We start from the raw sequence: 23784 nt of genomic DNA, 5'->3' as shown, positions 1-23784 counted from the left end.
AGGCACCAATTCCCTTTGTGGAAATTTAATTAAGTGCACATATTCATGTTCAATTGCTATGTATTGAAGCATTTAATGACATTTAATGAGTCTTATGTCTGATGAAAAATCTTCCGTGGTGTTGAGAGGGAAAGAGGACATTCAACATGAATAACAGAGATATTCTTTTTACAGAAGGTTTTCTGAACATTACAGTTCTAGGAAGTGTTGATTCTTTCTTTTTATGGATGCTCTGAATTCTAAAAACAGTTTTAGGACAACATTTATAAAAGGTATTACTTGTTAAACATCCCATTCCAAAACCATGGCTATTAATATTTGACATTTTAAAACAGGGACATTGTTATAATGGAACTTTTTCTAGCCCCTTAGTTTCAGTGAAGGAAAAACTTAATAATACAGCATACAAAGACATTCTAGTCAACTGTGTGCTTCCAACTTTGTGGCAAAAGTTTGGGGAAGACCCACATATAGTGCTGTGAAAAAGTATGATTTCTTCTGTTTTTGTAAATATCTCATGTTAAATTGTTTCAGAAATTAAAACAAAATTTATGATAAAACAAAGGCAGGTTTTTAAATGATAATGTTATTTAGTAAGCAGAAACATTATCCAATACCAGGCCTGTGCAAAAATGTATTTGCCCCCGTAGTTACTAATTCCCCAAACCCTATGAAACTGCATTCATAATGTGGTTCAGCTGGACTAGACACAACCAGGCCTGATTACTGCAAACCCTGTTCAATCAAATCAGCACTTAAATAGATTTTGACAGCATGAAGTTGGTTAAAAGGTCTTACGCAGTAACACACTCTGCCAAAATATAAAGAAATTCCAGAAATGGTGAGGAAGTAGGTGATTGAAATACATTAGTCTGTGAAGGTTTACAAAGCTATTTCAAAGGCTCTGGGACTCCAAAAAACCACAGTGAGAGTCATTATCTCCAAATGGAAAAACTCGGCACAGACGTGAACCTTCTCAGAAGTGGCCAACCTTCCAAAATTCCTCCAAGAGCACAACAACTACTCATCTAGGAAGTCACAAAAGATCCAAGGACAACATCAAAGAAGCTACAGGCCTCTTTTGCATCAGTAAAGGTCACTATTCATGACTCCACTATCAGAAAGACACGGGGCACAAATGGCATCCATGGAAGAGTTCTGCTAACCCAGAAGAACATTAAGGCTCATCTGAATTTTGTCAAAACACACCTTAATGATCTTCAAACCTTTTGGAAGAATGTTCTGTGAACTGATGAGTCGAAAGTGGAACTGAAAATCCTAAAGGAGAGTGTCCGGTCTTCAGTATGTAAATTGAAACTCAAGTTCAACTGGATCATTGCAAGACAATCATCCAAAGCATAGGAGTAAATCCTAGTCCTAGGAGTAAGTGAAAGTCTGATCTCCAGTTATTAGAAGTGTTTGGTCGCAGTTATTTCTGCTAAAGGTGGCACAACCAGATTTAAAGTTTAAGGGGGCAATTAGTTTTCACATTGGTGATAGCTATTTAAAATATTTAAAAACACTCGATTTTTTGATTTCCATGATTATAGCTGTAATCATCATGATTAAAACAATCTAGTATATATGAAAATTCCACTTTTAATTAAATTATGGAAAAAAAAACTTTTCCCATGATATTCAAATTTTTTTTAAATACACCTGTATATATTAAGTTCAGTTCACTGTTATTTGTAAAGCGCTTTTTACAACGGTCATTGTCTCAAAGCGGCTTTGTAGAGATATATAAACAGAGGATACAGATTTTAAGTGTGTGGATTTAACCCCATTGAGCTAGCCAGTGGCGATGGTAGCAAGGAAAAAAGATGTTAATAGGAAGAAACCTTGAGAGGAACCAGACTCAGAGGGAACCCATGTACTGTTGAATTATTGAAATTGAAGGGGGAAAAAACACAATTCATTGGGTTTAAATATAGATATTTATTCTCAACAGTCTTGTAAGAATGTAAGAAGGTAATTAATTGCAACATTCAGCACTCACAGGTTCAATTTGTCTTGAAAATCAATATAATTATTAGAATTATTTATTTTTTTATTTAAAAACCATTTTCTTTTCATGTACTGCTAAATGAAATGCAACTGTCATTCTAATTATAATGTGATAATTAGTTCTGTACTGTGTAATATATAAAATGACTGGCATTAGTAAGCAAGCAATCAGTAACCTGTGATGCATTACTTTGTCATTTTCTCTATAAAATCAGTTATGGACTTGTTCAGCACTTACAGTACCACCCTTACTAAATGCTTATAATATTAGTTTGAAGATGAAATATAACATTTACACTGAACTATCTAAAGCATATTGCTGTAATGATGACTGTGTTTGATTACAATGATGAAATATCCAGGAGACAAACCAGTGTTTTAACCAACCTTATTTACTAATTCAAAAGTGTATATGGCCTTTGGCACATTTGATATGTATTTAATAAACAATTCTGTGCCCTTACAAAGTCATAAGTGGTAATCATTCTCATTTTCGAGCTCTCGCTTTCTCACCAATATCAATAAATGCTGGGAAAAGCTAAAAAGTTAAACTTCATTAAAAAAGTTTTAATGAAAAGCATATTTTATTTTTTCATTCATCACATAATGTAATATAATGTAATGTAATGTCATCCATTCCTGCTAATCCACTGATTTATTGTTTTATTTATATTTGCTTCTCACTTGTAGAATGAAATTTCACTCTGTACATGGGGTAAGGGAACTCCTGGTCACCTTGTTTCCATAGCTACAGCTTGGCATTCTCATCTGCTGTGTTAGGTGATTAAAGAAAAGGGAACAATGAGGAAAGGGAGATTACAAGAATAAATGCAAGGAATTAATAGATAACAGTGTGCGTGAGTTAGCAAGCTCTACAATGCCTTTTCATCTGTCCACAAGGATATAAAGATTAAACTGGACTTTGTCCACCTGTGGATTCTGGATAACCCCGGTCAAATGGCTTTCTGCATCTGTGATAATAGGAGGATAATCCCTGCATTGCCTACCCAGATTCTTATCCGCACAATCATTTTCAGTCTATTCTAGCTGTGTGCTGAATAATAATTATTTATTTTCTTTATATAGTACCTTTCCCCCACGCAGTGTTGTTTTAAAATAGAAATAGTGCAAATTTAAGATGGACAAGTAATACAAGTATTATGGAGTATGAGAGGCTTTGGAAGATGTGTAGGGACAAGCTACACAATACTTTAAATCTAAGTAGTAGGAGCATGTACTTCATTAAGGATTTGACAGGGAGACTTTTGGACAAAATCAGGTACTTCTGTGTGAGGGACAATGATATAAATTGGACAGTGGCCTCCATCATCCGTAAATGGAAGAAGTTTGGAACCACCAGGACTCTTCCTAGAGCTGGCCGCCCAGCCAAACTGAGCGATCGGGGGAGAAGGGCCTTAGTCAGGGAGGTGACCAAAAACCAGATGGTCACTCTGACAGAGCTCCAGCGTGTCTCTGTGGAGAGAGGAGAACCTTCCAGAAGAACAACCATCTTTGAAGCACTCCACCAATCAGGCCTATATGGTAGAGTGGCCAGACGGAAGCCACTCCTCAGTAAAAGGCACATGATAGCTCGCCTGGAGTTTGACAAAAGGCACCTGAAGGACTCTCCGACCATGAGAAACAAAATTCTCTGGTCTGATGGCCTGAATGGCAAGCGTCATGTCTGGAGGAAACCAGGCACCACTCATCACCTGGCCAATACCATCCCTACAGCGAAGCATGGTGGTGGATGTATCATGCTGTGGGGATGTTTTTCAGCGGCAGGAACTGGGAGACTAGTCAGGATCGAGGGAAAGATGAATGCAGCAATTTACAGAGACATCCTTGATGAAAACCTGCTCCAGAGGGCTCTGGACCTCAGACTGGGGTGAAGGTTCATCTTCCAAAAGGACAACGACCCTAAGCACACAGCCAAGATAACAAAGGAGTAGCTACAGGACAACTCTGTGAATGTCCTTGAGTGGCCCAGTCGGAGCCCAGACTTGAACCCGATTGAACATCTCTGGAGAGATCTGAAAATGGCTGTGCACCGATGCTCCCCAACCAACCTGATGGAGCTTGAGAGGTCCTGCAAAGAAGAAAGGGAGAAACTGCCCAAAAATAGTGCCAAGCTTGTAGCATCATACTCAAAAAGACTTGAGGCTGTAATTGGTTCCAAGGGTGCTTCAACAAAGCATTGAGCAAAGGCTGTGAATACTTATGTACATGTGTTTTTTTTTTGTTTTCTATTTTTAATAAATTTGCAAAGATTTCAATGTAACATAACCAAATGTGGAAAAAGTGAAGCGCTGTGAATACTTTTCGGATGCACTGTATATATACATACATATATATATATATATATATATATATATATATAAATATATATATATATATATATATATATATATATATATATATATATATATATATATATATATATATATATATATATATATACATACATATATATATATATATATACATATATATATATATATATATATATACATATATATATATATATATATATATATATATATATATATATATATATATATATATATATATATATATATATATATGACAGAGAGATAATCACTCTTTTCTTTTTCTTTTTTTTTTTTTTTTACAGTGTGCTCATTTGCTGAATGTGACCCGGTGTTATGGGTTAAAATGTACTTAAAATTATTTACAGTACCTTGTAAATGAATTGATTTTATCTCCATTAAAGAAATATGTTTTGTTTTATTAGGACCATTTTGTTTATGAGGTGTAAAGACTAGTCATGAGATAAGTATATGTTCTTTTTAAGCAATGAAAACTAAGTTTTGCACTGAAAGTGTCTGTTAACCAGGAAATAGAGCTTACGGATTTAATGGGTTAGAATAGTAAGTTTTTTTCTGCTCAGTAGCCAGGCAATACCATTCTTTGTACAGTAGGTCATGGAAATTCAAGATATTGGTCAGGTAAAGTCAGGGAAAAGTCATGGAATTTTACATTTGACTTGGAGTGGGAACCCTTCTACTAGTGACGTGTTTATGTTGGCTGTGAAATATGGACTAAGGTTATTCTATAACTCTCTGGTTCTGTATCTTATCTGAGGCTCCGAGTTAGGGTAGGCTAGCTCGATGCTAAATTTAGTCACAGTTTCTCACATTTTTCTCTATAGACACAATTTTTTTTAATAGTTATGAACTATTGTTATGAGCATTATTAAAGTAGTAGACCTTGAAAATCTGACATTGAGTTCTAGTCCTATCCCAAATCTCTTTCTCCATCATGTGGTAAGATTGAGAATTACCTTTAATAAAATAGACCAAAAAAGACTGCTTGTTATAACTGATAAATTATAATCTTATTAATAATAATAATTGCATAATAAAACACAACAAAAAAGCATAGAAATGTACTTTTAAAAGGATTGTTTTATGGGCATTTTTGTATGTGTTTGTAAGTGCAATTCATGGAACATGCCTCACAATGATACAGTACATTCTTAATATAAACTAAGTGGCCATTTGAAAGTACATTATCACACTTAGTTGAGATATTTTTTCCTGTGCTTTGGTTTCCTGTAATTGTTGCTTTCCACAAATAAGTACAGAAACGTGTACTATACGATGTTTTATTTTTTTCCTATTCACTGCTATGCCTTTGTGCCATGCCACCTAGTCTCTTTGTGATGTACTCATCAGTTCCCTCATTACAGTATCAAATGGGGCAGGCATCACAGAACTTCTAAGGCTTATATTTAATACCTTTTCATTATACTTTGTCTATATTTTTATTTAAAAATAATTATTCCTTTATTTTTAAAATTAATATCTATACTTAAATACTCATACAGTAAATGAATACCACAAGCATGTTTATGGCATCTACTGCATATTAGGATCATTTCATACTGAACACTGGATGATGGGCATTAATATCAATGCCTGTAATTCTAGAGTACACCTTGTAAGAGGTTAACTAGCTCACTCCTGACCTAAATAGAGCAATAAAGGAGTGGCTGGAAGCACCAGAGGGGAAGAGAGATATGCATGTGTGCTTTATGTTTGAGTTGTGTTTGTGTGTTTCTGTTGTGTTTTATGGTCTGTTTATGATTAAAAATTATGTTTACATTCAGCCGGTTCCCGCCTCCTCCTTGTTACAGTGGTGCCGAAACCCGGGAAGAAGGAGGGACATGCTGTCAGAGAGCCCTTGCCGCTGTGGGAGGATCGCAGCATCAAAGAGGCAGTGGTGCTGAAGCGGTTGCCAGGGAAGACAGAGGAGCAGTTGTTGTCCACCAGGGGATGCCCAGTGTTTGTGCAATGCCTTTGATTGATTTTCCCTCTATTCTCACCTTCAGAATGGCTTGCTTTTCTCCTATTGACAGCTCTCTGATCTTGATGTTGGCTTATCCTTCAACAACCAATGATGGGAAATGGGCGGGACAATCACCAAACGTTCCAACCAGAGGCTCTGGCTAAATGCTAAAGTCCACTCACTGCTCAAAGCCTGTGATGAAGCCTTCAGATAAGGTGACAGAGCAACACTTAGAGAAGCAGGATTAATCTCACCCATGGCATAAAGAAGCCAAAAACTCATATGCCTCCAGAATAAAAGAACACTTCAATAACGACGTCCCACAGGGGGTGTTGTGATGCAACTTGTTACTGACGAAATGCAGAAAAATCACCTCATCTTTACCAATGACACCTCTCTACCAGACACATTGAATTAATTCTAAGAAGGTGTTAAAATCTACCCGTCCACCAGGTGACTAAGTGCTGTTTGTTTCTATGAGCAATGTTAGGAGGACCCTTCTCAGGGTGAACCCCCACAAAGACGGCAGACCAGACGGCATCCCAGGTTACGTAATCAAGGAATGTGCCCACCAACTAGCAAATGTTTTTACACACATCTCCAACATTTCCTTTAAGCAGGTGGTCGTCCCTGTGTGCTTCAAATCCACTTCCATCACCCTCAGTGACTGTTGTACTCAGCCCTGAGATCCTGAAGTGTTTTGAATGACTCATTATGGATCACATCAAAGCACTCATCCCATTCACACTGGACCCTCAACAATATTCATACACATCTAACTGCTACACAGATGATTCAGTCACATTCCCAATTCACCTGGCCCTCTCACACTTGGAAAAGAAAGATTCATATGTCAGAATGCTGTTCATTGACTTCAGCTCAGCATTCAATACAATCATCCCACAGACCTTAACTGGAAAACTGTGGGGATCACACAGAGAAACAAATCACAGAAGCTAAACAATAAGACGCACAGCTCTTACTGCAAAGCTCAGGCCACAACAATATTAAGGTGATTTTTTTTTTTTATAGACTTCCAAATATAATTTTATTTCTCGTGGAATATTATGGGGTTTTTTTTTCCAGCTTGCTCATGGCAAAAATATCTGGTTATTTAGCACTTGATTTGACTATGTGTGCCTTTCTGAGTACTTAAGACTGGGAGACTTTGAGGGTGACAGTCATGTAAGCTCAACCAAGGGGTCCATGGAGCTAAGCCAGGTTAAAAGCTATACAGTTATAAAGCATGTGGAGATTTGGACAGAGCCCAGAATTTTTTTTTTTTTTTTGCACCAGTCCTTTTGGCAGTGGAAGACCTTTGCTGATCAAACATATAAGTATATATCAAATATATCAATATTAACAAGGCATCTAGTTTCACACTTAATGTTATGTTTAGTGCTACAGTATTTACAGTAACACACCCCTCTAAATCTGACGTATTTAATCATGTGTTTGAAAATTGCAGGCAATTTCAGGGCCAACCCCATCAAAAGACAATAAAGAAATGCTGATCAACTGGTTTAGGTGTGTCCTGAATTCTGACAGAACCAAATTACACTGAGGATCACTGGCCTATTTTAAAAGCTATTCTTAAGTACACTCTATTTTCACTGCAAATCGGTTTTTGGGGCCGCTGCAATTTTATTCACTTTTTTCTTTGCACGCGATTATGTGTGGTGTTTTGTTCAGCTGGTATGGTCCTCAAGAACATGTTTAAATTTTATCAGCACAGACCACACCCTCTTTAATTGACCAGGATTTTGTTAACAAAGAAGAAGGTGGATCTTCAGGCGTGGTTTGCTAAACTTCAGTTATTATATAATGCCACAATCTGGGAGATATAGTGCTGCATTATGGCCTAACACATTAGTGTTCTTGCTCTGTGCACTGAGATCATTTTAAATCTCTGAATATGATGACTCAACTTGTCCATTTGAGAGCATTTTTCAGCTTTGGAAAGTTGGGAGTTCTCAGAACATTGTTTGTACTCATTGTAACGTTGATTGTTTTCGGATATTTTGGAGCTTATTGGGATGGAAACAAAACGCTTACCAATTCTGGTGAGTAGTACATTTTATATATATATATATATATATATATATATATATATATATATATATATATATATATATATATATATAAACTTGCACTCGGGTCTCCTTTGAACAGTGGACTAGTTCAACAAACAGACTTCAAATAAAACCATAGCGAAGTTTCCTTTACTTTCACACTACCTGTTGTTACCCAGATGAGGATGGGTTCCCTTCTGAGTCTGGTTCCTCTCAAGGTTTCTTCCTCTTAACATCTTAGGGAATTTTTCCTCACCACTGCCGCGACCGGCTCGCTCAATTAGGATAAATTCACACATTTAAAATCTGTATCCTGTGTTTATATGTTTCTGTAAAGCTGCTTTGAGACAATGTCTATTGCAAAACTGCTATAAAATTGATGTTACTATATCTAACAATCTATATATATATGTGTGTATATATGTACCCTGTCCAGGGTGTACCCTGCCTTGTGCCCGATGCTCCCTGGGATAGGCTCCACGTTTCCCCGTGACCCTGTATATATATATATATATATATATATATATATATATATATATATATATATATATATATATATATATATATGTATATACTGTATATATATTTATATACAGTTTAAGCAGCAGATGAACAGTGAAAAATGATGGCTATGTGGAACCATTATGCGTTATTCCTCTTTATGGTTTGCAGGTCTGCTGTAATTAAACTGCTAACTTAAATAACAAAGTTTGAAATGTCTGTATTGAAGCAGCAAAACTACAGCATGCTTCCTGCTGCGGTGGTTGTGTGAAGTTAAAGTAGTAAAACCCGTCCTAATTAATTCCCTGTGTGTCCTAAATAATTGGCATAGCATTATGATTGCACAGTTATTATATGCATGCCGCACAGAAAATTATCTTTTAATTACTGCAGTTGAGATGACTGAATGAGTTGTTCTTCCTTAGATTGTGACCTAACCTTACTTTTATAACTTAGGTCTAGAAACATATAGTCTAAATTTATACCCAATACTATATTAATAGTGTAAAGCTATGCATTTCAGTATGTATTAAAATATCATTATATAAAATGATTATTCCTACAGGAGCTTAAAAATAGGCTTTCTGAGTAGTAGCACTTTAGTCATGACTCCTTCCATTCTTCACACATGTAACAGTTTTAAATGCTTGCATTAAAAGTTGTTTTAAAAGTTTAGCCAATTTTAGTTAAAGAATCTGTATGATTTAAAATGTATTTAGGAACCCATACATCAGTGATTAATATATTGGTCATCAATTATGACTTTTGTGGTTTTATGAGTGTATATTTATCACAAAATATTGGTAGTAATAAAAAGCTCTTTTCAGTCTCAGCACCAGGGGTGATCTTAGATTATGTGGCAACCCCAGGCAAAATAAATGTGTGGGGGCCCTTCTGACAGATTTATGTTGTTATTGTGTCTTCACGTTATCCAGAGATGTTGTTGTGACCCTTTACTTCTGTGGAGGAATCGCAGTAGATGCGTATTTTGATCGTAAGAACAGACGATTGTAAGAATGTAAACAAACGAATAAAGAAAGGGGCTACAATTGCTAAACATGGTCGAAAAACTTCCTTCCCCCCATATCAGGAAATGCCAACATAAAGCCATTTGTGTTTCAGATTTCTGGGACACTTCTGAAGATTTGCAGTCAATGGAGGTGAGATTTATTTTATTTTTTTTAATAAATACATTTGTTTTATACATTTCTATTTATAAATATCATATTCTCCATTATTCCAATGATTTCAACCTCATAATTCTCCTCTCTCAGATGATACAAAATAGACTGCCAAAATGGAAACCTGAGGTGCAGAAACTCCACCTATATTCTCTTCTTTTCATAGAAATTTGATGCTCGTGGTTGATTTAAAGATGACATTTGAACTGATGCAAACTTTTTATGTGAACAGTTTCTGGGTCAAGTGAACATGCACATCTTTGAAGACTGGTGTGGAGGATCTGTGGATCAACTAAGGAAGGACGAATTGTTTCCTCTGTTCCCCCATGTTAGTGACACACACACACAAACATACAATTTGTGATTTTACTGCTGTATGACAGATTTGTAGGGCAGTATAACTTTTTTTTTTTTTTTTTTTTTTTACTGAGAACATCTTTGGGTTTCTTTTGATCAATTTTGTAAGGAGTAATATGTACACTCCCTTCCAAAAGTATTGGAACAACATAGCCAATTCTGTTGTTTTTGCTATACACTAAAGACATTTGGATTTGAGATCAGAAGATGAATGTGAGACAAAGGTCAGAATTTCAGCGTTCATTTTCTGATAAACACATCTTTCTACCCAGGTGTGCCCTGTTATATTGAGTGTTTAAGCATTTAATAGTACTGAATGTCTACTCTTGATTAGTGATGTGGGCTTTGCCTGTTAGGACTACATGTGTTGTTAAAAATGATAAACCAACATGAAGACAGAGAGCAGTCTATGGAAGAGAAGCAAGCTGAGAAAATAGGGAAACTCTAACAGAGCCATTGGACAAGATTTGGGCATAGCCAGTGCAACAATTTGGAATGTCCATCCATCCATCCATCTTCTACCGCTTACTCCTTCTTCAGGGTCGCGGGGGAACCTGGAGTCTATCCCAGGGAGCATCGGGCACAAGGCGGGGTACACCCTGGACAGGGTGCCAGTCCATCACAGGGCACAATCACATACACATTCACACACCCATTCATACACTACGGACACTTTAGACACGCCAATCAGACTACCATGCATGTCTTTGGACTGGGGGAGAAAACCAGAGTACCCGGAGGAAACCCTCGCAGCACGGGCAGAACATGCAAATGCCGCACATACATGGCCCCGGCAGGAATCGAACCCCGGACCTGTGAGGCGAACGTGATAACCACTAAGCCACCATGTCCCCCAATTTGGAATGTCCTTAGAATGAAATAAACCACTGGTGTACTAACAACCAGGTATCTAACAGGTCGGCCAAGGAAAACAACAGCAGTTGATGACAAAATTATTGTGAGAGCTGTCAATAAAAACCCAAAAAGAGCAGTGAAATCACCAACAAACCTCCACAGGGCAGTGGTGAAGGTATCACAATCTACTATCTGAAGAAGACTTTGAGAGCAGAAATATAGAGGCCATACCACAAGATGCAAACCATAAATCTGCATTAAGAATCAGAAAGCCAGATTGGAATTCACAAAGAAATACAACGTTGAGCCACAAAAGTTCTGGAACCAAGATTAACCTCTACCAAAGTGATGTAAAGGCCAAAGTGTGGTGAAAGAAAGGACCTGCTCATGATCCAAAACATATAAGCTCATCTGAGAAACATGATGGAGGTAGTGCCATGGCTTGGGCTTGCATGGCTGCTTCTGGAACAGGGTCACTAATATTTATCGATGATGTAACTCATGATGGTAGCAGCAGAATTCATTCTGAAGTCTAAAGAAACATTTTGTCTGCCAATTTACAGAGAAATGCATCCAATCTAATTGCGAGGAATTTCATCATGCAGCAAGACAATGACCCGAAACACAGTGACAACATAACAAAGGACTTCATGGAAGGGAAAAGTGTAACATTTTAGAGTGGTCAAGTCAATCATCAGACCTTAACCTAATTGAGCAGCATTGAGCAGCACCTCCTGAAGAGGAGACTGAAGGGTGAACCCCCTTGAAACAAACAACAACTGAAATAAGCTGTGGTACAAGCCTGAAAACGCATCACAGTGGTCAGTGAGTTGCTGGTTTGATGCAGTTATTACAAGCAAGGGATAAGCAAACAAATATTAAGTGTTATTTACTTGAATCTTCTTTAAGATTATCTGTTCCTATACTTTTGCTCACTTAAAAATTGGGTGGTCTTCCACCAAAGATGCCATGTCCTAAGCTGTTTAACATATCTAAATGTAAATATCGGGAAATGAAAGCTCATATTCATCTTTTCATCTCAAACCCAAATGAACTGAAAAGAACTGGCCTTGCTTTTCCAGTACTTTCAGAGGGGACTGGGTTTTCAATAGTGCCTAGGTTACTGCCTTTAAACACAAACACTTGTCTGTGTTTGTGACAATTTAAAAATAATTTTAAAAAAAAATACTAATATGATGATGTATGAATGAGTAGATGGCAAACATTGAAATAAACATCTAATGGGAGTCTAATAGGCTATATCTACAACACATTGCTGCATTAATAGTCGTAGTTCTAATTATAACATCACATGCATCACGCACTTTTGTATAAATTAACAGTATGGCTTCCACCTTCATTATTCATAAGCTTGTAAAATAGCACGTGATCCAGCACATCCTACAATTTTTCTACAATTTTTATTTTATTTATTTATTTATAAAAAAAATGTATTATGCACAGAACATAATGAAGCAATGGGATACTAAATAGGGGCAATCACAATGTGTGCACGGGATCTAAGCTATTTAATCACAATCAAATTAAAATAATTCCAGTGTCTTTTTTTAATTTACCCTGCTACTTTGTAAAGAAAACATGTCCTTGGTTCGAAGAATCAGCTGACCAAGCATTCATCTACTATACCTACAACTTACTTTAAGTTTACACAATTATATTCAGTCCTTTCAGTTCTTGAGATTTTGATTTTAATGCAATTCTTTAATGCATTTCTATAGAGTAATTCATGGTTATTTTTTATTCAAATATGCAACATTTATCAGTAATTAAATATGTTTTGAAGACATAGATCTACTAGTATCTCAAATGTACAATGTGTTTTATGATTTCAGTCACGTACCACAATCAAAAGGCTTGCTGTCTATCCTGGATGGGAAAACTATGGGCTGAGAATATTTGGATACATTCATCCTGTAATAAGTGGTGTGTACTGCTTTGGAAAATCCAGTAAAATGTTATGGACTGGTTTCAAACTGAAACATTCAGCTTAATATTCAGGCTACATTTTTTTATACCCGACAACAACTCTAATGTGAGGCAGTGCTGGCTCTAATATCATCTGGTTGCTCTTTACCAGGAGAATACATTTTTGCCATTGCTTCTGACGATAACTCGGAGTTCTGGCTGAGTTCAAATGAAAGCACCAAAAATCTCAAACTTATGGCTTACCTTGGCAAGGTAAGAATGAATGGTCTATTACTGATCTAAATGACTACTCCATCAAATTCAGAAATCCACCATATTACAATAATAAAATACAGTATGTAATTATCATAAATCCAAGCAATAAAGTATATATAGAATAACATATATGAATGATTGTGTCTACAAGCAATTATTAGACATAATATACACTAAAATGTATTAGTATGTGAAGTATCGCATGCCTTATTGCCACGGTGTACTGTTGGTCAGGCAGGAAATGAATGGGCCGCACCAGGGGAATATGAGAAATTTGCATCTCAGATATCTGAGCCTGTAGCGTAAGTAACATATTTTCTGAATGTTTTTTTTTTCTTATTTAAAATGGAAATCAAGACCATTACTTCATTGATTTTGCTGTGAACTGTTTGATTCTGATATAATCCCTCTCTTCAGGCTCTCAAAAAAGCAAAAGTATTACTTTGAAATCATCTACAAGCAAAGTGAAGAAATGGATCATGTGGAGATCGCAGTATGAATCAGTTTAATTTGTATTATTATTTTTTTTTCATTATTGATATATACTATATTGTTTGTGTGTGTGTGTGTGTGTGTGTGTGTGTGTGTGTGTGTGTGTGTGTGTGTGTGTGTGTGTGTGTGTGTGTGTGTGTGTATGTATATGTATGTATGTGGTAGCCTGGGGAAACCAGTTGGTTCTCACGCTGGCAAAAACAAATTTGCCAAAATTGATATTTTTTTCTACCTATGACATAATTTGGCACCTCATCATGAAAAGTAAATATATTTCAGGCTTTGATCAATTTGTTGGATAGTCATGTGCCATAGTGAAATGAGCATAAGCCTAATCAATTTATTTCAATTCAAATTTAATCAAATATTGACTGTCAAAATGGTCAGTATTATCATTTTAAAATGCTATAACTTTACTATGTATACAAAAGAGAAACCAGCCAGCAGTTTCACCATTTAAAGCCATTTCACTATTTAAAGAGCCATCATTTTCCCAAGCCACTACACATATTTCATTATGTGTATATTCATAGTAAATAGTAGAATTTATATGTCAAATGGTTCAAACATCTGTGACATTCATCCTATGAACCACACCTTTTCCTAAAGTCAAGGTTGAAATGTTCTCAATAATCTTGCAGATTATATTAAACTGTAAGCAAAGTAGGTTTTCATTCTGCAATGAACGCTTTTGCCTTGTCTGTAATGTACAAGCCTTTCTAATAATCTTTCTATTTTTTCATATTTTCAGTGGCGTCTCAACAAAGAGGACAGCAATTTTGAAGTTATTACTTCGGAGTATCTGTCTCTTTACAGTGGTAAATTTTTAGCACTAGAAAAATGTTTCTCATTACAACACAATACAGTGATCTGTCTGTACCACATGATACTATACACATAATATACAGTACATTTGAGTATAATGTGTCATACAGTGAAATTCAGTACTGAATTGAACACAGTTTTTCAAAACAATTAGGACAGCTTTGATGTGTTATTTTCTACTGAGTAGTAAAAATTAATTTTTTGCTAGTTCAGTACATTAACACTCCCTTAACGGATATTATTAACTCCTTAGTTAACATGAACAAACTAGGTATTTCAGCAATAATACATCATAAGTAATTATAACAAAGTACCCAACACTTGTATTAATTAATGTTTTTCTTAAAGTAATAAGCTAAATAAGCCAAACAATTAACATTAACCAATGTTCATGCTACCACAATGGCCAATGTGAACCTTAGAAAACATCCATCATGTTAAATAATGCAGCAAATAACGTTAGTTAAAAGAACCTTAATGTAAAGTAGTACAGATTGTTTTTATGTTGAACACCCAATGTCAGTGAGGTTGACATTGTTTTTAACATGAATTGTAAACATTTAAGGATTACCAACATAGATAATGGGTCGCAAAGCAGAAATGTTCATGTAGGTCCGTATTAGTGGAACTGTTGTACTGTACTAGTTGGGCAGTATTAACCATATGGTTCAGGTTCTATGTGAGTTTATGAGTTCAAATCCCAGTACAACCAAAGAGACATTCATGGGCCTACACTGAACACTCATTCTCTCTCACTTCTTCTGTAAATCACTTTGGTGAAATGAATCTGCCAAGTAATTTATTTTCTGTGTGCAGATGAGTCTTCTCTATTGGCAGTGGACAATATAATAATCCCCCAAACAGCAGCTAGTCAAAGGTTGAGGCCTGACCCCATCTCTAATTCTGAAGTGGACATGGTCAAAGAAGACCCAAGAGACACCAGCTATAAAAGTGAGTAATTAATGATTTCATCAAAATCTCCAAATGCAAACCTATATCAGTGCAATATGTCTGCATCAAAAGGTATCCATGGACCATTCAGAGTATAGCACAGTTAGAGATTTGTGTTGCTGCCTCACAGCTCCATGGTCCCCAGTTTGAGCCTAAACTCAGGTAACTGTCTGTATTGAGTTCTCCCTGTGTTACTGTGGGTTTCTGTTGGGTTCTCCAGTTTCATCCACATCCCACAAACATGCTGATAAGTGGATTGGTGGATTAATGACACTATATTGCCCAAAAATTGCCTCATGTGTTCTTGGGTTAGGCTTTGAATCCACCATGAGTCTGATGAGGATAAAGCAGTTACTCAAGAAGAATGAATGGATTAACCAGCCATCATACTTCACAGGAAGTGCTACTTGTGGATTACACAACACTTCCTCTATATAAGCAGGTTGAGAAGGATTTACACTAACTAGGATAAGTGGTTTAACTTTCTTCTGATTGTGATGCACGGTTGCTGGAAGCACACTGCGTTGAAATTTTTTTTTTTTAAACAAGGGGGGCTAATTGGGATTGTGAGGATCCACCTATAGAACTTTATCAATGAAATCACAATATAAAAGTTGATGATTGCTGTGAGCAAGTGACACTTATATACTTACTTACATTTTTGTGAAAAATATACACCCCAAGTATTTTCAAATGACTCTTGGTTCCCTGGTGGACTAGTGGCTAGCATGTGGTGCTAGCATGTGGCACTTGCATCGCCGCAGCCTATGTTCGATTCCTGGTCAGGGAATCAACCCTAGCCACTGGGGAGGGTTGCACCAGGAAGAGCATCCGGCATAAAACTTGTGCCAGAATCAATATGTAGATGGGAGACCCGCCGTGATGACTCTGATATGGAAGCAGCCAAAAAAGGGAAAATTTAAATATGTGCATATTTATAATGTAAAAAGTATTTGGTATTTTTGTAAATGATTGCTTTAATACAGGAATTCATATATATATATATATATATATATATATATATATATATATATATATATATATATATATATATATATATATATATTTTTTTTTTTTTTTTTTTCTTGTAATATTTCAACCCAACAGTAGAAGCTTCAGGTCCAACCTCATCTAATCTAATCTCATCTCTCTCTCTGTCTCTATCTCTCTCACACACACACATACACCAGTACCACTGCTGCAGGAGTCCCATTTGGAAAATATATTTCCTAAATGTGATTACTACCCTATTTACATATATGAGAACTCTACCATTGAGAGATATGATGGTGTAAATCACGTGAGTATAGTTTTGCTACTGTCTTTTCTGTGAAGAAGTGCACTTTAACCCAAGCTTTCTTGAAATTAAGAGTAAGAGATTCAATAGCATGCAAGAATAATTCATAAGAAAATATTTGAATTTAAACCCTAATGTTGTCTTTACTTAAACAATCAAGTAATCATGACTAAACATTACTTAAAATGTTGCATGTTGGACCTATAAAAAAAAAATCAATGTTCATTTAACTTATTTACCTACAAAATACATAAACTTAAGATTTCAAGTGTTTTGAACTAAAAAATGATTTATTAAAATAGCTCATTCTGGTCTTCCTTTGATGTGATTGGCCATCCAATAAATTTTTTCACATGACTGTACAAGTTTTGGGAGACCCCATTACTCAGTTAAATTGAGAGAATGAGTTTACAAAATCAATTGAGTACAGTCAAATTGTTAAGATTTTCAATGTGGGAAACCTGGACAGAACTGACTTTCAATATAAATTGTTCCAAAAAGTCATCTGAGGTTCTCTAAAATGTGAAAATAAACAACGTATTAACAAAAAAACAATACAGACAACAATCATACAGCATCATTATTATATAGATTGTTTGAATAATCAGAGGCACAAACGCTAAGATTCTATTAATACTGATGAAAAGCAGTTAGACATGTAGTTCATCATGGGTAAATAATGAATTGTGATTTTAAAGGTTCGCTACTCATCGGTGTACCCAAATGACTACACAAGGCTCGCTAATGAGGACATTAAGGCTCAGAAATGCTTTTACGAGAAGGATAAAGCATATGAGGAGGGGTAATATACTTACAATGTGTATATTAGTTACATACTGTACACTGTACTGTACATCTAAGTTTACTGTACAGTAATTTACTAATGTTCTTGTGTTTACCTTTCCAGAGGTGGGTTTGGTCCATATCTGAAATTTGAACAAACAGGAAATGACGAAGGTAACTTACTAATAACTTGATAAAATGTTTTTCATGGTTTTTCACCTTAAGTTAATTGGATAAATCACTCAGTGTACTAACACTGGATTTATTTGTCCAACCAACAGAGCCTGATAAGGACAAGCCAAACTGGAAGCAGGTCTTCAATGTAAAGCCGGTGGATTTTCATTCAAAACAGAGTGATTTTGTTGTCCACACCTGCAAGAGAGCTGGAAATATCATAATGCCCCCAAAAGATGTCATGCCTGTAATTAAATCCTTCAGGAATCAACTGCAGTTAAAAAAGAACACCAGGTAAAAGATCACACTACTGCCTTGGCTTGTGAAGATGGCCCACAAGTAGTTTTTTCTGAAATTGACTTATGTTTTTGCAGTGATCTGGTCCTGAAACGAGTGATAAATGTGGAGAAGAAGACAAAGGCTGGTGTGGGCAGTCGCTACCTGCTGGAGATAGAGATGGAAGATAAAGAGGGGAAGAATGTTCTGATCTCTAAATATTTTTACACCACATATAACAAGAGATATCCAGAATTACCTGGTCTCTGCAACCCAGTAGACTTCGGATGGGACCCAGAAGTAAAAGTCCATGTTATTCTGACAGGTCAGAAATAAAGCTTTTTATGTACTCCCTTGCTACTTAATTATTCTAACTCTCAATCAAAAGATCATGTGATTTCTTGATCTTGTGATTCCCAAATGCTTCTCAAATGTCATGTACACATTTTGTCATTTTGCTTTATTTATCATCTTGGTATTTTTTTAATTGGAAAACCTGGAAACTTTTTCCCTAAAACACTGAACATTTGTTTCTTAATTAACTATACGATAATTAAATTATAACTTAATTTCATATATCAGAAATCCTTGTGTGTATACATTAGAAAAGTAGAATCACTTGCTGCAGTACATTGCTGGAGTATTTGTTTCACTTGTAGTATTGCATGTTTGGAATGTTTTAAAATATTGCAAAACTGTTTGCATTGCTTGTTAAGGAACAATAGTAGCAATGTTTACCCTCTGGTCTTTGTCCGGAGGAACAGTGCAGAAACCTGCTGTCAGTTCCATAGTACTGGATTTGCTATTTTTGCATTAAATCGCTAAATTCTCCTTCCTTACTAGATTGGACAAGGATACTTTCTTACTAAGCAAATCATAAAATCTTCAAATATTCAAATTTTGCATGCATGTCACATTCATTTACCTTTCACTCCAACAGTTAAAAACCAGGGAAGATGGGTTATGCACTTCATCAGAGAAATGGAGAAAGTGTATCAAGTAACAGGAGACAAAAACTTCAATGTCATCATTGTAGACTTCAACAGCACTGATATTGATATTGAGCAGGAACTGAAAAATGCTATATTACCAAGGTATGGTCTTTATTCACTAAAAGAAAAATGTCAACAATTGTTCATCTTGAATATCTAAACAAGAAGGTCCTTTTTTATTATTTAAAAAAAAAAAATCTTTGCTTAATTTATGTTGTGTGTATGTGTTCAATTTTCCGGCACATGAACAGCTACCAGTTTATGAGCCTGGGGGGACGTTTTGCCAAATCGCTAGGAATTCAATCTGGAGTTGATCTTGTTAAAGTACGTAAGCAAGATTTTACACTGTAACAATTACAAAAAGGATATTGTATGTACTATATAAATTTGTATGGCAATTGTACTGAATGGATGGGTCTGCTCAATACATTTACGGTTAATTTCTGTAAATACAGCATATACAGCCATGTACATATTAGTGGAGGGCACTGTACATGTACATACATACTTTTTTATTTCTTCCTTCAGGATAACAACAGTATTTTGTTCATGTGTGACCTGCACATCCACTTTCCTCCGTCGATAATAGACAATGTGCGTAAACACTGCGTACAGGGGAAAATGGCATATGCTCCCGTTGTGATGAGACTGGACTGTGGAGCCACAATACAAGTTCCCACAGGTACTCATATTACACTATTAAAGAGTCAGCAGTACCTAATAGTCAATAACACTAAAGCAAATTATCTATATCTGGCATTCTCCTGGTGGTCCATTGCCCTATATAGTTTTATACTCTCATCATACCAGATCCTTATGAAGACCCATACTTATGAAGACCTACTTATGAAGACCCATAAGTTCAAAACACATTAACAAGCTAAATACTCAACAGCGAATCAGAAAAAGCAACAGAATACCCAAAATACACAGCATGTGCTAAAACGCAGGGAGCAACATCTAAAACAGTACGTTCATTTAAAAACAGAGAGGACAGGTCTTTATTGACGATTGCTATTGCATATTAGGTACAGTGCGCCTTAGCCTAAGGGACCTCAGAAATTGGAGAGATGGAATATAAGATTAATAAGGTTATTTTAGATATGCTGAAAACTTTGCATGGCGTTAATGTGAGTATATTAACACTGAACACTCCCCTAAGGAAGTGAGGTTATTCAGGTAAATAAATAAATTAAAACAGTTACTCCTTACTATAGCAAAATACATGTAAGTAACTTCACATTAAATTGTTGTTGCTAGGTTGAGTAGATAACAAACTGAAAACATGCCGTTCGTTTTCTTCGTTTTTGGTATTGTTGTTGTATTTTTTTTTATTTTCTGCTGTGTATTTAGCTTGTTCATTTGTTCTGCATTTACACCTTATGAAGGGTATTGTAGATATGTGATTTTTCAGATCACATGTGTTGGCAGTATGGACAAACTCTAGCTCTGTAGGACAATGAGTCTCCAGGATGTTATCAGCATATTAAATGCTCATGTCCAATATGCAACCCTGAAATTTTTAGTGTGATGCAGGTTTCTGGGAAACTGAGGGCTATGGTCTGGTGGGGATTTACAAATCAGACATGGATAGAATTGGAGGCATGAACATTAAAGAATACACAGACAAGTGGGGAGGAGAAGACTGGGAGCTGCTGGACAGGTATGTACAGGTTATTAAAGACATTTGGAAGATCACAATTCAAAGACATTTCTGTTTTTCAGAGAGTATGATTATAATAAAACAAAAGCCCCAGACAAAACAAGGAAGAAATGTTGAGACTAATCTGGAACCAAATCAAAACAGAAAACAAAAATGACCACTTGTATCAGTCACAATGCTTCTTTACCTACTCTTGCATGCTGCTATCCACTAACTCCATTCCTCTTATCTCACCTTCAGAATCCTACTGAACAAGCTGGAAGTGGAACGACTGCATCTGAGGAATTTTGCACACTTTTTCCATACAAAACGGGGCATGTGGAACAAGGAATGAAGCTTGGACACTTGTTTCTGTTCTGGCTTATGACAATAGGCAATGGTGAATATTGTATTTAGAGTTTGTACAGTACATTTACATTTATGGCATTTGGCAGATGTCCGTATCCAGAGCAACATTTTATCTCATTCTACATCATATCCTGTACTACTGTACGTAAATGTCCTATAAGATTTGGGTAAATATACTCATATTTATATTACTTTTTTTTAGCCATTTTTCACGTTTCACATTTTAGGATAATAATGATGGCATGAGAACTATAAAAAGAGGCTTGGAATTACACTGTGACCAAAAAGCTTTCCGATTCTTCACAAAAGCCACCCTGATTATAACTTCTGCATGCTTTCTTTATTCTTAAGCATTAGAATTCTTTAGTAAGTGTACTCTGCATTCAGATGTTTCTGCTACATTGCTGGATGCTTGTCATCATTTCTCACTTCTCGTAATTCATCTACACCCTTTTATGTATCATTAGTTTTAACCCATGGTCTATCTAATAGCCCAGTACATTAAGAGTGGGTGTAAATTGTTGTTATTTTGTTTAACGATTTTCCATTTACTACTGCCTTTCAGAAGCTACATCAGATATTTACATGTTTCCCAGAAAACTAAATCATTTTACACCTGGTTCTTAATGTATCGTTTTGCCCTCTTAAGAGTCAATGAATGTTTTGCACCTTTTGTAATTGTGTATGAGTCCCTCAGTTGGCTATAGTATGATGGATCTCAACATCATATAGCCATTGTTGGAAAGTGCAGAAGATGCTGGAAAACTAAATAATGTGCCATGACTGCTCAGGACAAACAAGGGACATGTATCACAAAACATAAAACCAGTTGTTAATCATCCAGGTACAACACACAGTATTAAGAATCAAGTGTATGTAAACTTTTGAACTGGTTCATTTGTGTAAATTCAGTTATTATTGTGTCTTGTGGACTATATGTAAACAACTGTTATGAGAAATAGCTTATTAGGGGCAGAATTAAATAAAAAACAAAATGCAATTTTTATGATCCCTCTTTTTTTTATTAATATTTTGTAAATTAAAATTTATGACCTCAACTTTATATACGATCTGATACCTTGAATACACATAACTCTCACTTTAAGTAGCTGCTTTATCCTAATCAGGGCCAGGGTGGATCTGCTTCCTATCCCAGAAACCCCAGGCCATGGGGCTGGGATACAGCACTCTAGTTGCAGGGCACCATGTACACACATATTCACGCACTCACTCACATCTTACGCTGCATTTGACTGAAACTTATAACTCTCAGACAGGAATTTCCTACCTCTGACTAGGAGAAACCAAAAGAAAACTATGAAAATAGACAACTAGTCAACTACTTTTTTAAATTACTGGTCAACTACTTAAAAATAGTATTAATGTAACCACTACTGTGTAGACTGATTTGTTTTGTTTGATGTGAAACCAACTTGATTTTTTTTAGTTTTGTCTTGATTCTTTTACATAGTTCTGATAAATGTTCTCACTGATGTCATGCTTTGACGCAATGCTCGTGTTTATCATAACATGTTAAATCTGTTTATCCTTAAATAGGCAGTAGTACATTATCAAATCCCATTTAGCTTGTTTGGGTTGATAGAGTGAGATATCTATGAGGGCTTGTATTGCACCCTGCCTTCTTCTAAACTGTAATCTATGCCTTCTTTGTACAGAAATAAATCCTGCTCTATCCTCTGTCAAACACAAGATGTGAGTAACTTAAGGTATACTAGATATTTCTGGATTGTCCTTAGATATAATTTCTTTTCATTCCTAAAATCAGGTTCAACAACTTGCTCTGTACAGTGTAAACTGGGATGGGTCTCACAGTAAATCCACCCAGGGCGCAGTTCATTTGTATTTTATGTAATTACGTAGCTTCAGTAGAGATGAAGACTGTATAATGAATTTATCAAGACGGGTGACGTATGTTAGGAAAAACGTGTCAGTTTGCTGCCAGAACAGCTTTAGTGAACCCTGGCAGAGATTCTACACCTCTCTGAAAGTGTGCTGGAGGAATGATCACCATTCTTCCAAAAGATAACCGCCCAATTGGTGTTTTTATGATGGTGCTGTCTAAGACTTTACTACAAAAACTTGGATAGGTGTTTAGCTGGGTTGAGATCTGCTAACTCTGAAGGTCACAGCATATCATTTACATCATTAAACCAGTCAGTGAGAGTTCGTCCTCTGTAAATGGGGAAGTGCTTATCCTAGAAGATACCACTTACATTTACATTTATAGTATTTGGCAAACATCCTTATCTATAGTGACTTACAGAAGTGCTTCAAAGTGTCTATCAATAAATATATCTTCATACTGGGTAACTCGGTCACATACTAAGAGTACTATCGGTCTAAAAATTCTGTTGGGGGGTAGTCCTGTATGAAAAACACACAAGACAACACGATAATTATTATTTATTATTTTAAAAAAGTGCTAATTTAAGTACTTCATGAAGAGGTAAGTCTTTAGTCATCATTTGAAGACACC

The 23784-nt window shown here is 35.8% G+C and overlaps 1 protein-coding gene across 1 annotated transcript; it reads left to right on the top strand.

The window, feature by feature from the left end:
* The first annotated feature begins 8161 nt into the window (after nucleotides 1-8161).
* On the top strand, nucleotides 8162-22287 carry LOC108279954 (beta-1,4-N-acetylgalactosaminyltransferase 3). The gene is made up of 20 exons (XM_017494639.3): nucleotides 8162-8381; nucleotides 10014-10051; nucleotides 10166-10201; nucleotides 10305-10400; nucleotides 13138-13228; nucleotides 13383-13483; nucleotides 13721-13788; nucleotides 13904-13979; nucleotides 14730-14796; nucleotides 15620-15754; nucleotides 16945-17054; nucleotides 17750-17853; nucleotides 17959-18008; nucleotides 18116-18302; nucleotides 18383-18609; nucleotides 19225-19378; nucleotides 19528-19600; nucleotides 19805-19958; nucleotides 20813-20939; nucleotides 21180-22287. The coding sequence occupies exons 1-20, from the start codon at nucleotides 8234-8236 to the stop codon at nucleotides 21271-21273; spliced, it is 2136 nt and encodes a 711-aa protein (XP_017350128.1). The 5' UTR covers nucleotides 8162-8233; the 3' UTR covers nucleotides 21274-22287.
* The last annotated feature ends 1497 nt before the right edge of the window (nucleotides 22288-23784 follow it).

This window comes from Ictalurus punctatus, chromosome 19 (assembly GCF_001660625.3).
Source record: "Ictalurus punctatus breed USDA103 chromosome 19, Coco_2.0, whole genome shotgun sequence".
In the NCBI taxonomy this organism is placed as follows: domain Eukaryota; kingdom Metazoa; phylum Chordata; class Actinopteri; order Siluriformes; family Ictaluridae; genus Ictalurus; species Ictalurus punctatus.
This window is presented reverse-complemented; position numbering and strand designations above follow the sequence as displayed.

What these genes read in the sequence shown, in the direction of transcription:
- LOC108279954 (XM_017494639.3), top strand. Translation starts at nt 8,234, where the DNA reads ATGATGACTCAACTTGTCCATTTGAGAGCATTTTTCAGCTTTGGAAAG. An exon ending in AAGAGACACCAGCTATAAAA is followed by an intron (nt 15,755 to 16,944) that starts GTGAGTAATTAA and finishes CACATACACCAG; the next exon opens with TACCACTGCTGCAGGAGTCC. An exon ending in AGTCCATGTTATTCTGACAG is followed by an intron (nt 18,610 to 19,224) that starts GTCAGAAATAAA and finishes TCACTCCAACAG; the next exon opens with TTAAAAACCAGGGAAGATGG.